This window comes from Nomascus leucogenys, chromosome 7b, assembly GCF_006542625.1.
Source record: "Nomascus leucogenys isolate Asia chromosome 7b, Asia_NLE_v1, whole genome shotgun sequence".
In the NCBI taxonomy this organism is placed as follows: Eukaryota; Metazoa; Chordata; class Mammalia; order Primates; family Hylobatidae; genus Nomascus; species Nomascus leucogenys.
Genome location: NC_044387.1, coordinates 79,672,408 through 79,685,354, shown reverse-complemented (window position 1 = coordinate 79,685,354; position 12,947 = coordinate 79,672,408). Strand labels below are relative to the sequence as shown.

The 12,947-nt window shown below is 44.5% G+C and overlaps 1 protein-coding gene across 5 annotated transcripts in view; it reads right to left on the bottom strand.

Annotated features, from left to right (window-relative positions):
• RAPGEF2 (Rap guanine nucleotide exchange factor 2) overlaps nucleotides 1–5,936 on the bottom strand; it is a 257,003-nt gene extending 251,067 nt beyond the window's left edge. For 2 of the 5 annotated variants that reach the window (XM_012508235.2, XM_030816277.1), the window contains exon 1: nucleotides 5,678–5,936. In XM_012508235.2, coding sequence (XP_012363689.2) covers nucleotides 5,678–5,746 — 69 coding nt within the window. In that variant the 5' untranslated portion in view covers nucleotides 5,747–5,936. The remainder of the gene's footprint in view (nucleotides 1–5,677) is intronic. The other 3 variants (XM_030816279.1, XM_030816281.1, XM_030816278.1) reach the window with 2 other exon arrangements.
• Between the last annotated feature and the right edge of the window lie 7,011 nt (nucleotides 5,937–12,947).

The following is a 12,947-nucleotide window of genomic DNA, read 5'->3' as shown; positions in this document are numbered from 1 at the left end:
AATGAACATCAGTCTTTAATAGAACTCTTGGTCTCCTCACTACCCTCACAAATCACGAGCTTCTAAATGCCAGTAATCATTCCTCATCCCCTCCTCAGTCCCCTGGTTCCCAGCACACTGAACAAAGATCTACACATGTTGTCTTACCAGGTGTGCTACTCATATGACAGTAGGTCAATCTGGAATACCACTTCATGTCCGCTAGTTCACTGGTAGGTGAATTCTTACTCCCCTACAAGTCAATACATATTCATCTAGGGAGTCCATATCCTCTTCAGTGCTGCCATAGGATAGCTGTTATAGCACTAATGAATTACAACCTACTTATAAGATAACAATAGATTAGTGAGTTACTTGAGGGACACGCATTTCATCTTTGAATTCCCAAGGCCTGTTAAATAATAGAAATTGTATAAAATATGCTATAAAGAGGACTAACATTAGGCATTACACTAAATAATGTACTTTCACTTAATCCACAAAACCTCAGAAAGCTATTATCCATTTTACCGACGAGGAAATTGTTACCAAAAATGGAGTGAAGAGAAGGAATACCCCATAAAATACAGATTATCAAGGACCAATGATTTTCAGTGGTTTCCCTATCTCCTAAGTCTAAATCAAATTTACCTTTTTTTTAAATAGAAACGGGGCCTTGCTACGATGCCCAGACTGGTCTTGAACACCTGGGCTTCAAGAGATCCTCCCACCTCAGCCTCCCAAAGTGCTGGGATTACAGGTATGTGTCACCACTCCTGGCCAAAGTTACTTCCATATAAAATTTACAAAGAAGGAATAATTTTTTTCTCATTAAGTTTTCATATGAATCAAGCAAAATCGAGAGTTTTTATTTCTAGAAGGTTATCATATCACTATTTTGGATAGTCCATTTATATTTGAGGTGCATCCCATTACGATTTTATGTAACTTAAATTTCAAATTATCACCAATGGACCAGATGCAGTGGTTCACACCTGTAATCCCAGCACTTTGGGAGGCTGAAGCAGGAGGATCACTTCTGCCCAGGACTTCATGACCAGTCTAGGCAACAAAGCGAGACCCTCATCTCTACAAAAAGTTTTTAAAATTAGCCAGCCACAGTGACATAAGCCTGTAGACCCAGCTACTCAAGGCTGAGGCAGGAGGATCATTTGAGCCTGGGAGATAGAGGCTGCAGTGAGCATGGGCAACGAAGCAAGACCCTATTCCAAATATATATATCTCACTCTCTTACCAAACGTTGTCTATCACCATACCATCCTGAAAGCACCCCATCTCATCAAATATCACCAAAGAAAGACCTTATTGTGATTCCTTAAATCATCCAAAATCTACCCAAATAAGTTTTTTTTAGGTCCAAAGTAAAATTTAAATGAAAAAATGCAGTGAATTTTCTTATGACGCAAACAATATTTTCTTTCAAAACTGAGCTTTAGAGTAACACTGCATCCTTCCTTTCTTAAAAACAGTGAGATTAAATGATAGTGATAAGAAGTTATAACTAGTTTTGTTTTTATTTTATGTTCCTTCTTCAGAGAAAAACCAAGGTGGTCATCTTCTCCTTAAAAAAAAAAGAAAGTTCTGTGAAATTCCAGCATTTGGGAATGACTGCGACTGCATTAAACCAGTATCTGCATACAGCATTGCAGTTGGAGACATTTTCATTTTGAACCTCAGCCAAGATATGCAAAGCTAATTATGGAACTGTTAATTGCTAAATGTTTAAAGGGTTATTTGAAGGCAACTAAGGTTCTATCAATATTGCAAGGAATGTTAATATTTGTATCATAAATTTAAGTCCTCATTTGTTCAAAGTCACATACCAGTAGAGTTTGAAGTTAATATTTCAGTTACAAATGTATTTCTGTACCAAGAAATTCAAATGTCATTGTTATGAAATCTAACTGCTTGTGGCCAATCATTTCTTTATGAGACATGCTTTTTAAATCGCATACAGATAGTTTAGTTGTATTCTATGAACAAAAACTATTTGAGAAACAAATATTACTAGAGCCCCAAAATGGGCTACAATATAATGACAGTATAAGCTGACAAAATGAGTCTGCTTATAAACAATGGTAAAAAGAAACTCAAATGGAAAATTTAACTATAACAGACACAATTCTTCCATTAGATTTGAAAGTTAAATATTTGTCAGAGATACTCTTTCGTGCCGTTTCTCATAATTTACAGTTCTCTGAGCTAAAGTTTTTTTTTCAGCCCTCTCATTATGACTCAAGATGAATTCTACCAAGTGACTTCGCAATGAATTAAGTCCTGTATTCTTTATAACACATCAATGGGTTAGTACCTATATCAAAAGTTGGAATAGCCCAAAAAAAAGTAAGATTATTAACTAGGAGGAGACGGGGTGGGGGTTGTTTTACACATAACATTTTTTAAAGTAACTTTAACGACTAGCTAAAAATGCATTACATTAGGTCTTTAAAGAGAGGAAACAATTTTGCAATAGATGTTTCAGCTGAAAAACTGAAAATGGTATGCATTGAAACACTCTGCAGAGGCAATTTCAAAGGGCCTGAACTCAATAAGTTAATAAAATGGTTTAGAAAAATCATTTTATTGTATAAGCCTTGCGGGATAAAAGCTGTTTGTAATTTATTTACATCTTTTACTTCACCAAATTGCCTTGGTGACCAAGCTTCTCGTTTAAGTGATTAAAGACATAAAACCAAATAGTTAAATAAAGCAATTACTTAAGAGTTCTGTTTTTCAACAGAGGTGCACTGAGAAATATCAGTAGAATGTTTTCAGGGCTCATTATTTTCAAGGAAGTTTGTTATTTAGAATACAATGCCCCATTGACTAGAAGTTAGCCAGGTTTCCAGACACACAATATGGGACACACATTGGATTAGTTTTTTTCCTCCTCTCAGAATATCAGGTGAAATAGTGAGTCTCTTGAAACTGAGTATGTATAACCTGGCTAAAACTTAGATGATAATTTTTTTGGTATTTCTCCTTACTATTCCCCCTCTCTAAAGATGTAACTGAAATGTGTTTCCATTGTCCAGGTGGACATGAAAAGCTCCCAATTTATGAAAGTTCCTGGTACTCTTCCCACCCCTAGATTCTCTTCTAGCCAACTTCTTAGGTTACACTAATGACATCAGGATTACTTCTAGGCAATTGATTGACCTAAATACAAAACTATGTTTTCACGGAGCTTGGGAAATGAATGAGGCCAGCAAGACTTTAAAAAACAAATAGAAATGAACAGCAGGAAAAAAAATTACATATGTTCCCCAATTCTTTTCCTTTTGCCTATAACGAGAATCACGCAAACTCCTTTATCGAGTCTATCCTCAGGAACAGAAGGAAGCACAACAGCAAAACTTTCCTAATTCCTGTCCTTCTGTTCATGATATCAAGCTTATTTAACAAGGTTGCTTTTCTAATATTATAAAATTCGAACTCACAAACATTTATAAGACAGGGCTGTATGGAAAATCTTCCAGCGTTCCATTAACAAAGCATTCTTAACATTAAAAGTACCTTCTACAAAAGCTTTTTTTTTAATAACTTCTGAGTAAATTTCAAATTTTTAGAAGATTACTCCTGGCCAGTCAGGTAACGATGGAAAACGTTCACATTTCGAACAACTTTTCTCTTGAAAACAAATAAACGTGGGGTTTTGTAGTAATAACCAAACGAACATCAAAGTTAATAGGGCTGTCACTTAGGAATGTTTGAAACGTTTGGTAGGTTTCCTTATGTTTACTTTTTCTATGAAGGTTTGGTAGGGCAAATGTGCTGCTTTCCGACTGTCAATAAAGCTTTCATGTCGTGGGGTTAGTAGTAGCTGGCCCAGACCAAGTTCTGTGTTGGGTCAGTTTTTACGCTATTCTACACAACTGTCAGGGGAACAGGAAAGTTTTAACAGTTCATTTATTTGGCACAGTCGGCCCACAGTCACAGTGGAGGTTTTGTCTCTTCTAGTCTTGTTTGGTGACCCGCCCCCCAACCTGATAGCAGGTTTTAGTCATTGTTATTCTTCTAACTAATCAACCAAATGCACCACTTCCCCCCTCTCTGATTTCCACCAAAGGCCTCTGACATCATTTTCTGACCAGCCTTGCTAGGTTCTAATATTCTCAGCATGCGTAATTTCACTTGGCACTTAAAACAATATTCTTGAAAGGAAATGAAATATCTCACTGAAATCTGCTTTTTCTTCACACTGAGACAGGAAATGTGCATTTTCAGATGCAGAAGACTGATCCAACTGACAATTTTAAAACAAATAGATGAGAAAGGCACAGTAGAGGCAGCGTGTGCAACACCAAGAGAAGAACAAGATCAAAGCAGGACATTCCTTGTTGGGATAAAAATAGTCTTTTAGAATGGGAACTTTCTGGAGACACTGAGATAAATTTTCTTGTAAAATTACAGCCATCTTCCACACGTTTGATAAATATGTGCAATCTATCCATGATCTCCCAGATGTGACAGCTCCATCAAGGAAAATGAAAAATCAAAAACGGTACCAGGTGCCATTCTTGGGGCTTGTCCAAAGGCAGCCAGGGGAAGAGTCTATTTTATTATGTTCTCCCCACAGTAAATAATAATCAACATCAGAGAAGGAGAGCATTTGTATTTGAACAGATGGCATCCAACACCTAACAAGCGAAGCAACACTTTCAAGCATTAGATCCTAAATGTTTGATGGTCCCAAGGATCAGGAGGGCTTATTTGTCTTAAGAAGGTTGGCAGGCAGGATCTCCTGTAGTCACCATCCCAACGCTTAGGAATATGCGTCATTATCCAGTCAGCAACTAAAGGCGGAGAAAATTAAGCTACCACATTTTTATAAAATGTCCCCCTCTCCAGTAAAACTTGAGACAACCAAATCCAACCCTATCAGCCGCTACAAGTAAGAGAAGAATAAGCCTGCAGGTAAACAAATGTATAAAGGTTAACAAACTTATCTAATTTTGACAAGGTTGTGCAACACCAAAAGAATCCGCAGGGTGCCCTTCCCAAGGGTGTATTTGAACATGCCTGCTCTGCAGCTATGTCTGCAATTTAAACTAAAAGCACTAACCTAGCTATTCAACTTTTTTCCCCTTCAATTGAAAGCAGTATCCTTTAAAAAACAAAAGCAAAATAGTAAACATACAAACACCTCAATGTTTTACTAGAAGGTCAGCATGGATTTGTCTTTAGCACAACCGTACAGGTTTCCTCCTATACCTTTCAAACACCACTGAACTCCAAGGGTCACTTGCAAGGGGGGGAACAGATCTGGAGTCAGAGGGAGCAAGAGTCGCTGGCCGAGGGGAGATGAGACCCCTGAGATTCAGAGGCCACCGAGGGCGGCTGGGGAGACGGAAAGCTAGAGAATACACACACACACACACACACACACACACACACACTCTCTCTCTCTCTCCGTCCCTCGGCCAGGCAACATAGTGGGAAAGGTCAGTCATGGGGAGGGGAGAGTTAAGGAGCAGAATGTCAAGGAGAGGGAAAAATAAAACCAGGATAAGTGGAGTAAAAGACTCGGAGGTGGGATACCTTTGGAAGTTGGGGGTCCTGATGCAAGAGGTGGGGTGCTAGGGGCGAACTGTGTCAGGAAGGAGGTGGGGGGACAGGGGAAGACAGCCTGCGAGGCAGAAATCCGGCCAAGTGCAGGCGGCCGCCGCGTTCTCACCTGGGGGGTCCTTTCGGGGGGATTCTTCATTACCGCCTGGCGGAAGCTGTTATCTACGTAGGACGCCATCTCCCCCCTGGGGGCCGGGCCGGGGCCGCTCCGCACCCTGGCCGGCCTCCTTCCGTCCCAGCGCCGCTGCTGCCTCCGCCCTGCGCGATGCGTCCGCCCGCCCGCGGCTAATCAGCCAAACCGCGGCGGCGGCTGCGGCGCAGGGCCCGCGGGGGGGCCGCTCGGCTGGGCCCGGCGGCCGGGAGCGCGGTACAGGCGCGAGGAGCTGGACGCGCCAGGAGGGTCGCGGCGCCCCTAGGCTGCCGTGCGGTGCAGCCCGCAGGCGGAACTCCCCTTCCTCCTCCTCTTCGTCGCCGCTCCGCCGGCTTCCTCCGGCCCTGGCTCGACACGCCTCCCCGGATCCACTCGGGGGACAGTGGCGGCTACTCCTGGCCCCAGCGGGCCCGAGTTATTTTTAGGGAGGTACGAGTGGCAGTGGGGAGGGCTGTGGGCAGGCGGAGCCTCCTCCCCCACGGCGCTGAGGGTCGCCCCCTCCTCTCAGGCGCTTGCGCCGCCGCCGAGGGGTCTCCGACAATCACTTGGGTCTTCCGCGTCCCCAGTCCTCGGGCGCTCGGGCGCCTCGGCCGCCGGTCGGGAGGACAAACCGGGTGGGTCTGGCTCAGGTCCGGGCGCTGCGAAGCCGGACCGCCTCGGCCGCCGCTCCTGGTCTCTGTCTACTGGGCTCGGCCGTCCCTCCCGACTGCTGCTGCATCCCCTCAGGCCATCCAGCCGCCGCCGCCGCCGCCTCTGCTGCTCGGGCCGCCGCTGTGGGCTCCGCCGCCGCCGCCTCCCCCCATCAGCGCGCCCGGAGCGGAGCTGCCCCGGCGCCGGCGCCGCCGCGGCCAGAGCACCCGGCCCCGGCTGCAGCCCTCTGGCCCAGTCGCTCTCGGCAACTTTGTTCCTCGTCTGCGCGGGGCGTAGGAGGGGGAAGAGGGGGCCGCGGACAGCCCGGGTTCGGACTCCCGGCGGCGGGCGTCTGAGGGCCGAAAGCCGAGCGCCGCGCACAGCCCCTTCGGAGAGAGTGTTTGGGAAGCGGCGATTCCCCTCCTCTTCCTCCGCCTCTTCCTCCTCCAGCGCCTTCTCCGGCCGCCGGAGCCGCTCCTCAGGGAGGAAGCGGCCTCCGGGGCTTGTTGCTTTGTGCTGCAACCATGGTGAGGAATGAGTGACAGCGTGGGGGCGAGTCGGCGGCCGCCGCATCATCGGGGGGCGGGGCAGCCCCGTCGCGCCGGGTCCCGCCTCCCCGCTCCCCGCCCGCCAGCCGGCCGCGCCCTCGCGTCTGAGCGGCACCTTCGGCGGCGCCCAGGTGAGCAGCGCTCTGGCCGCAAGGGGGTCGCGGAGCCCTCGGCCGGGCTGGCGGGTCCCGCGTGCGGCCTGGACCCGAAGAGGGGGCGCAAGTCCTGGTGCCCCGGCGAGAAGCGCAGGGCTTTCCTCACGCAGTGTCCCCCACTGTCTCACGCCGCGCCCCCTCCCCACACCCGACGCGCCCTACTTGGAGACCTAGCCGCGTCGGGTCGCAGCTCCCGGCCTGCTCCTGGCGCCACGCCGCCGCCCAGGGGCTGAAAGCTAACCCTAGGCAAAAGACCGGCCCACCAGCCCGGGCTGTACTGGGCATTCTTTTTGAGCCCAAGAGTTGGGTCTGAGTTGCTTCTGTGGCGATAAATCCTCTTAGGATTTATTTTGCTTATTTGTAATTTGCTGCACTCTCCCCTGCTTTCCAAGCCCACTCTGGCACCTCAGACAGTAAAATGACCACGAAATTAGGCAGAGAGGTTTCAACACCAGACCCACTACCACCCCTAGACCAACAAACACTCCAGATTTGAAGTTGATCACTCCTTAGCGACAGACCAGGATGGCAAGTTCTGCGACATAATCAGAAACATTTATTGGTAGATCTGGCTTTGCCTTGGACAGAACAAGCCTCCTCCTATAGATGCTCAAATTTCCAAACCGGACTCAAATGGTGCAGAAACAATACCTCATCCTTCAAGGTGTCACCGCTCCTGCTGATTCCCTCAGCTCCCCGCCCCCCCCCCCCCCCCCCCCCCCCCGCCGCCCCGACTCCTTGCCCCGGCCACGGCCACGTAGAGGTGTGTTAAGGTCAGCCCAAGCATCGGGGACCACTCTGCTGTTCTGGTCCCAGGGATTTATTTTTGTTTGCCCCCACCCCCGCAAGTTCATATTTTGATATCTATAGAGACAATGAATTTTATGTATGAGCTACTGCATTGAACTTATATCAAATTTTCAGACATGCTTTTCAACATCTAGTTTAAACACTTGGAATAGATTGTCAGCTAACATTTTGGGGTTCCTTAAGTCACCTGTGTGCACTAAACAGCTCATGTGACTTCCTAGTGAAAAGGACTGTCCCTGCCCAACCTTGTGAAAGGGAATCTGAGTTACAATTTGTATCTGTAGACCTTTTTATATTACTCTTGCTGGAACTGCTTCTCTATATTTCTCTTTCACCTCTTAGTTGAGCCCCAACATCAAATTCTCTATGACATAGGCCACTACCTTGAAAGCAAAGGAACATGAATAAGTGCCAATACAGCTCTGAAAAAACGAGAGAGGCAGATAAAAGAATTCGAACTCAATGAAGTGAAAAAATATAACTGACATCTCCACCTGGTGTCTAATAGACATCTCAGAATTCACATGTGCAAACCAGGCTCCAGATCTCCTGTCTCAGACACCCACAGCCTTCCCCATCCTCTGTTAATCACATCTACACCATTCTCATTGCCTGGGTGAAAACCTTGACTTCCTTGACTCCTTTCTGTTATACCTGAAAAGTGTCGGTAAAAATCGTCAGCTCAAACCTCCAAAATACCATGTCTGAACTCTAACCTCTATCTACCACCTCTACTTTCATGACCCTGGTGCAATCCAGCATCATGTTCGGCCAGCACTTTGTCATAACCACCCACCTGGTCCCCCTCTTTCTAACCTTGCTTGCCATACAGTTCATTTCCAACACAGCAGCCAAAGTGTGGATTCTTTTCACTGCTTCTCAAATCATTCCTCTGCTTAGCTCCCCATACCACTCAAGGTAAAAGCCAAAGTCTTACCATGGCCTGAATGTCCTATGGACCTTTGTCTCTCTGACCTCTTCTACTATTCTATTCCCAAGCACATTAGCCTCCATGCTGTTTCTGAAACAGTAAGCAAATTCCAGTTTCATGGCCTTTCCATCTGCTGTTCCCTCTACTGCCTGGATTAGCTCTCCCTCTCCCCACCCCACTTGCACCCACAAAAACAAAAAAAAAGAAAAATGCACAAACACAACAATCAAAATATAGAATGTTGTTCCTCATTGTCATCATATCTTCATTTGAATGTCACCTTCCCTGTAACTCCATACGCTCTGGTTATCTTCGTCGCTTTACTTACCACCTAACATATATTGTACAGGTGCTATATATTGTACAGGTGCTCGCCCACTTAGGATGGCGTTACATCCTGAGAAACCATTGTAAGTCGCAAATATTGTAAGTCAGAAATGCACTTAATACCCTGATAAACCCATTATAAAGTGGAAAAATCGAAAGTCTATTTATTGACCATCATAAATTGAGAACCATCTATACTTATTTTATTTATTGTTTTATCCCTCCACTGTAATGTAAGCTTCTAAGTCAGGGATGTTTGTCCCTTTTATTTACTGCTATATCCTCAACACAAGACAGGCAGCCAACAAATATGTATTAAATGGATACATGAAGTAGTTCATGTTACCTTGTATTTGTATGAGATTGTTACATACATTATCTCACTTGTGTCCCTGGTTGCTGGGAGAAGACTGGGAGAGGAAACTTAACATCTCTGGGCCTGTTTTCTGTTTTATAAAAAGAGAGTACAAATTGAATAGTCTGGCCAGGCAAAGTGGCCTAGACCTGTAATCCCAGCACTTTGGGAGGCTGAACCAGGAGGATAGCTTGAGGCCAGGAGTTCAAGACCAGCCTAGTCAACATAGCAAGACCCCTGGCTGTACAAAAACTTTAAAAAAAAAAAAAAGTAGCTGGGCATGGTGGGGTGCACTTGCAGTCCTAGCTACTCAGGAGGCTGAGGTGGGAGGCTATCTTGAGCTCAGGAGTTCAAGGTTGCAGTGAGCTATGATCACACAATGGCACTCCAGCCTGGGTAACAGAGCAAGACCCTGTCACAAAAAAAGAAAAAAGTTGCATACCCTGAAGATTTGTGAGGATCCAAGATAATACATGCAAAGTGCCTTGCATAGTGGTTTAACAACAGTATATGCTCAATAAATGGTAGTTATATTTAAGATTATTCTCATCATTGCAACCCTCTGAGGCTAGTGGGACAGTGTTATCTTATTTACAGATGAAGAACTGACACTAAAATAGGCTACATGACTTGTCCTAGTTCCTGGCCTCCCTTTAACTTTAGGAAGTTCTGGAGCCAGCTAACAAATGGGGACTCATATGCTCTATCATAAATACTAAAAGTTACAAATTAACTGGGGGAGTACTGAGTACTGCTGCAGGGAGTACTGGTATCTGGTCTGCAACTGGAATCCCCTTTTCTTTCCATCTCAGCTTTATCCTATCCCATGGAAAGGCTCACACATAAGAGGACAACCCAGCTGGTGCGGTGGCTCACGCCTGTAATTCCAGTACTTTGGGAGGCCCAGGTGGGCGGATCGCGAGGTCAGGAGTTCGAGACCAGCCTGGCCAATATGGTGAAACCTCGTCTTTACTAAAAATACAAGAATTAGCCTGACGTGGTGGCGTATGCCTGTAGTCCCAGTTACTCAGGAGGCTGAGGCAGAAAAATCGCTTTTACCTGGGAGGTGGAGGTTGCTTACAGTAAGCTGAGATCAAGCCACTGCACCTCCAGCCTGGGTGACAGAGTAAGACTCCATCTCAAAAAAAAAAAAAAAAAAAAAAAAGGACAAGGACAACCCAGCCTACACATCTAAGTGATATCACACCCCTCAAAAAAGCCACCCCTTGGTGATTCCTCGGGCCAGGGGCCAGACTTGGAAGATGAGGTCTGGAAGTGGCAGGGCAGTCAGGACCAGGGTTCCAGGTGCTCAGAGAGTATGGAACTCATTGCCCCATGGGGAGGGGGGATGCTAGAGGGGACCTTCTACACCAGACAGGAATGCCTCTCTGCCAGATCTAACAGCAAGAGTTATGAATTCCAGTTGCAAACCCAAGTCTTTTTTCTCTGTGTGCTCTACTGTGACACTGAATTACATCAATCACCTCAGGTAAGACATAATAGTATGTCTTATCCACCAACAAAATGACTAACTCACTGTCAACTTCTAAGCTATCATTTAACTTCAATTAAAGCTAATTTTCACACTATGTATAACCTACTTATCTACATATGTCAATAATGTATATCACCACTCAGCATCTGGGACATCAGATACTTGGCATGCGTTGCTGTTTTATTAACATTTGAGCACCAGTAATGTGCTAGGCACAACCTGGAAGACAGAATTAGACAAAGATCTGCCACTCTGCCAATTAGTCTAAACCAAACTGTGTCAACAAACCATAATCAAAGTAAGCCATCTATTATGCTGCCTCATAAAGGCAAGTGTAAAAATGAGAGTTTCTTTGTTCTGTTTCTACTACCATCATTATCTAGAAAATCACTGGGGGATGGGAAGAGAGACAGAGCACTGGGTTTTAAGTTCAGAAATACTTTTCAAGTTCTGGCCTTAATACCATTCTACTTGTAACTTAAAAAGCTTTGATCTTTCCAACTGTAAAATCTAATACATCCTTAAATACATCGTGTGGGTTAGGCATTTAGTGTCATCTTTAAAAGTGAATTAAAATATTTGTTTTAAATTCCCATGAGCCCAGCTATACCCAAGATTAGGGAGATTTTACATACATAGTCATTTTGTTTTAAAAACAAGTCAAGCCCTTTCTGCTCCATCAATAAATATTTATTGTGTGCTTTACTGTGTGCCAGGTGCTGATCTCCATGCCTGGAATACCAATAATGAATAAGACAAATATGGCTCCTTCCCTGGCCTCCTGGGAGCTTGTTCCATGTGCCAAGCATTGGTTTAATTTACTCACCTCTCCTATAAGGAGGGTAAGGATAATAGAAAGGATCCAGGAAACTGCCCTCCTCTGCTAAGAGCTTCCTCTCCTTACTGCTCTCTCCAGTTGTTACAACCCTCTCAAGGCAAGATTTCCAGCTGAGAGAAGTTGGATTCTGTTAAAGACATTCCTCACACCACTCCCCTTTCCCTAGAAACTTTTTTTTAAAGCTTTGGTTTTCAATTACTTTTACCCTTGCAGTCAAGTCAGTAAGAATCTCAGGAGGGTGGAAGGGTGTCGTTTACACATTGTGTCATTCTCAGTGAGCACACTCCACTAGGAAATATTGTGTTCACCTACAAGTAGCATTCCAGAGAGTCCCTGATGGGGAGTACAATTACAGACATTCAGGGAGAGATTCAGTGAGTTCATAGGATGGATCTCATGATGAAATGTATCAGAAGCACAGGTAGAGTGTCAGACTATTCATTTTGATTGTACAGGAATCGTAACATTCACAGTTGAGGATGCTGCCACAGAACTACACTAACATAGAGGTCAGGTAGATGTTTAGATATTTTGGAACTGATTCAGAAAAATCAATCTCCCCCTGATTTATCAATATTATTACCTAGGTTCTGTCTGGACATAATATTAAATACAAATCAAAAATATACACACTAACAAAACTGTTCTATTCAGTTACACTATTGTATCCCTCACACTGACATAACTCTTTCATTGATTTGTTTGCACTTGAAATATAGGGCCAGTGGCAGAGAACAACCTTTGTATTTCCCTTATTATGAGAAAGCTGATGCTGACATTTCTAAAAGGAAATGCATTGTTAAATTTCTAATCCACCATCAATTCCTTCTATTGTTATGCAGTATTTGGCATTTATTTTTATAAATTGGCCCATTGGATGATGGTCCAAAATCATTTGGCCAGCTTTAAGGGGAGTAAAGGAATTTAGGTAAGAGATACAGATTAAGGTTTTTGTTTTTTTTAAGCCTAATAGCAGGTAAAATTAATAACTTTATTTTAAACTCTAACAATATAAATGCACTACATAATCCAAGAGTATTTAATGCATAGATTTTTTCAGAGCTTACACTAGATATCATGAATGCTCAAGTTAGTAAATCAAAGAGAAAAAAAATCCCATTTCCAACATGCAAAGTTAA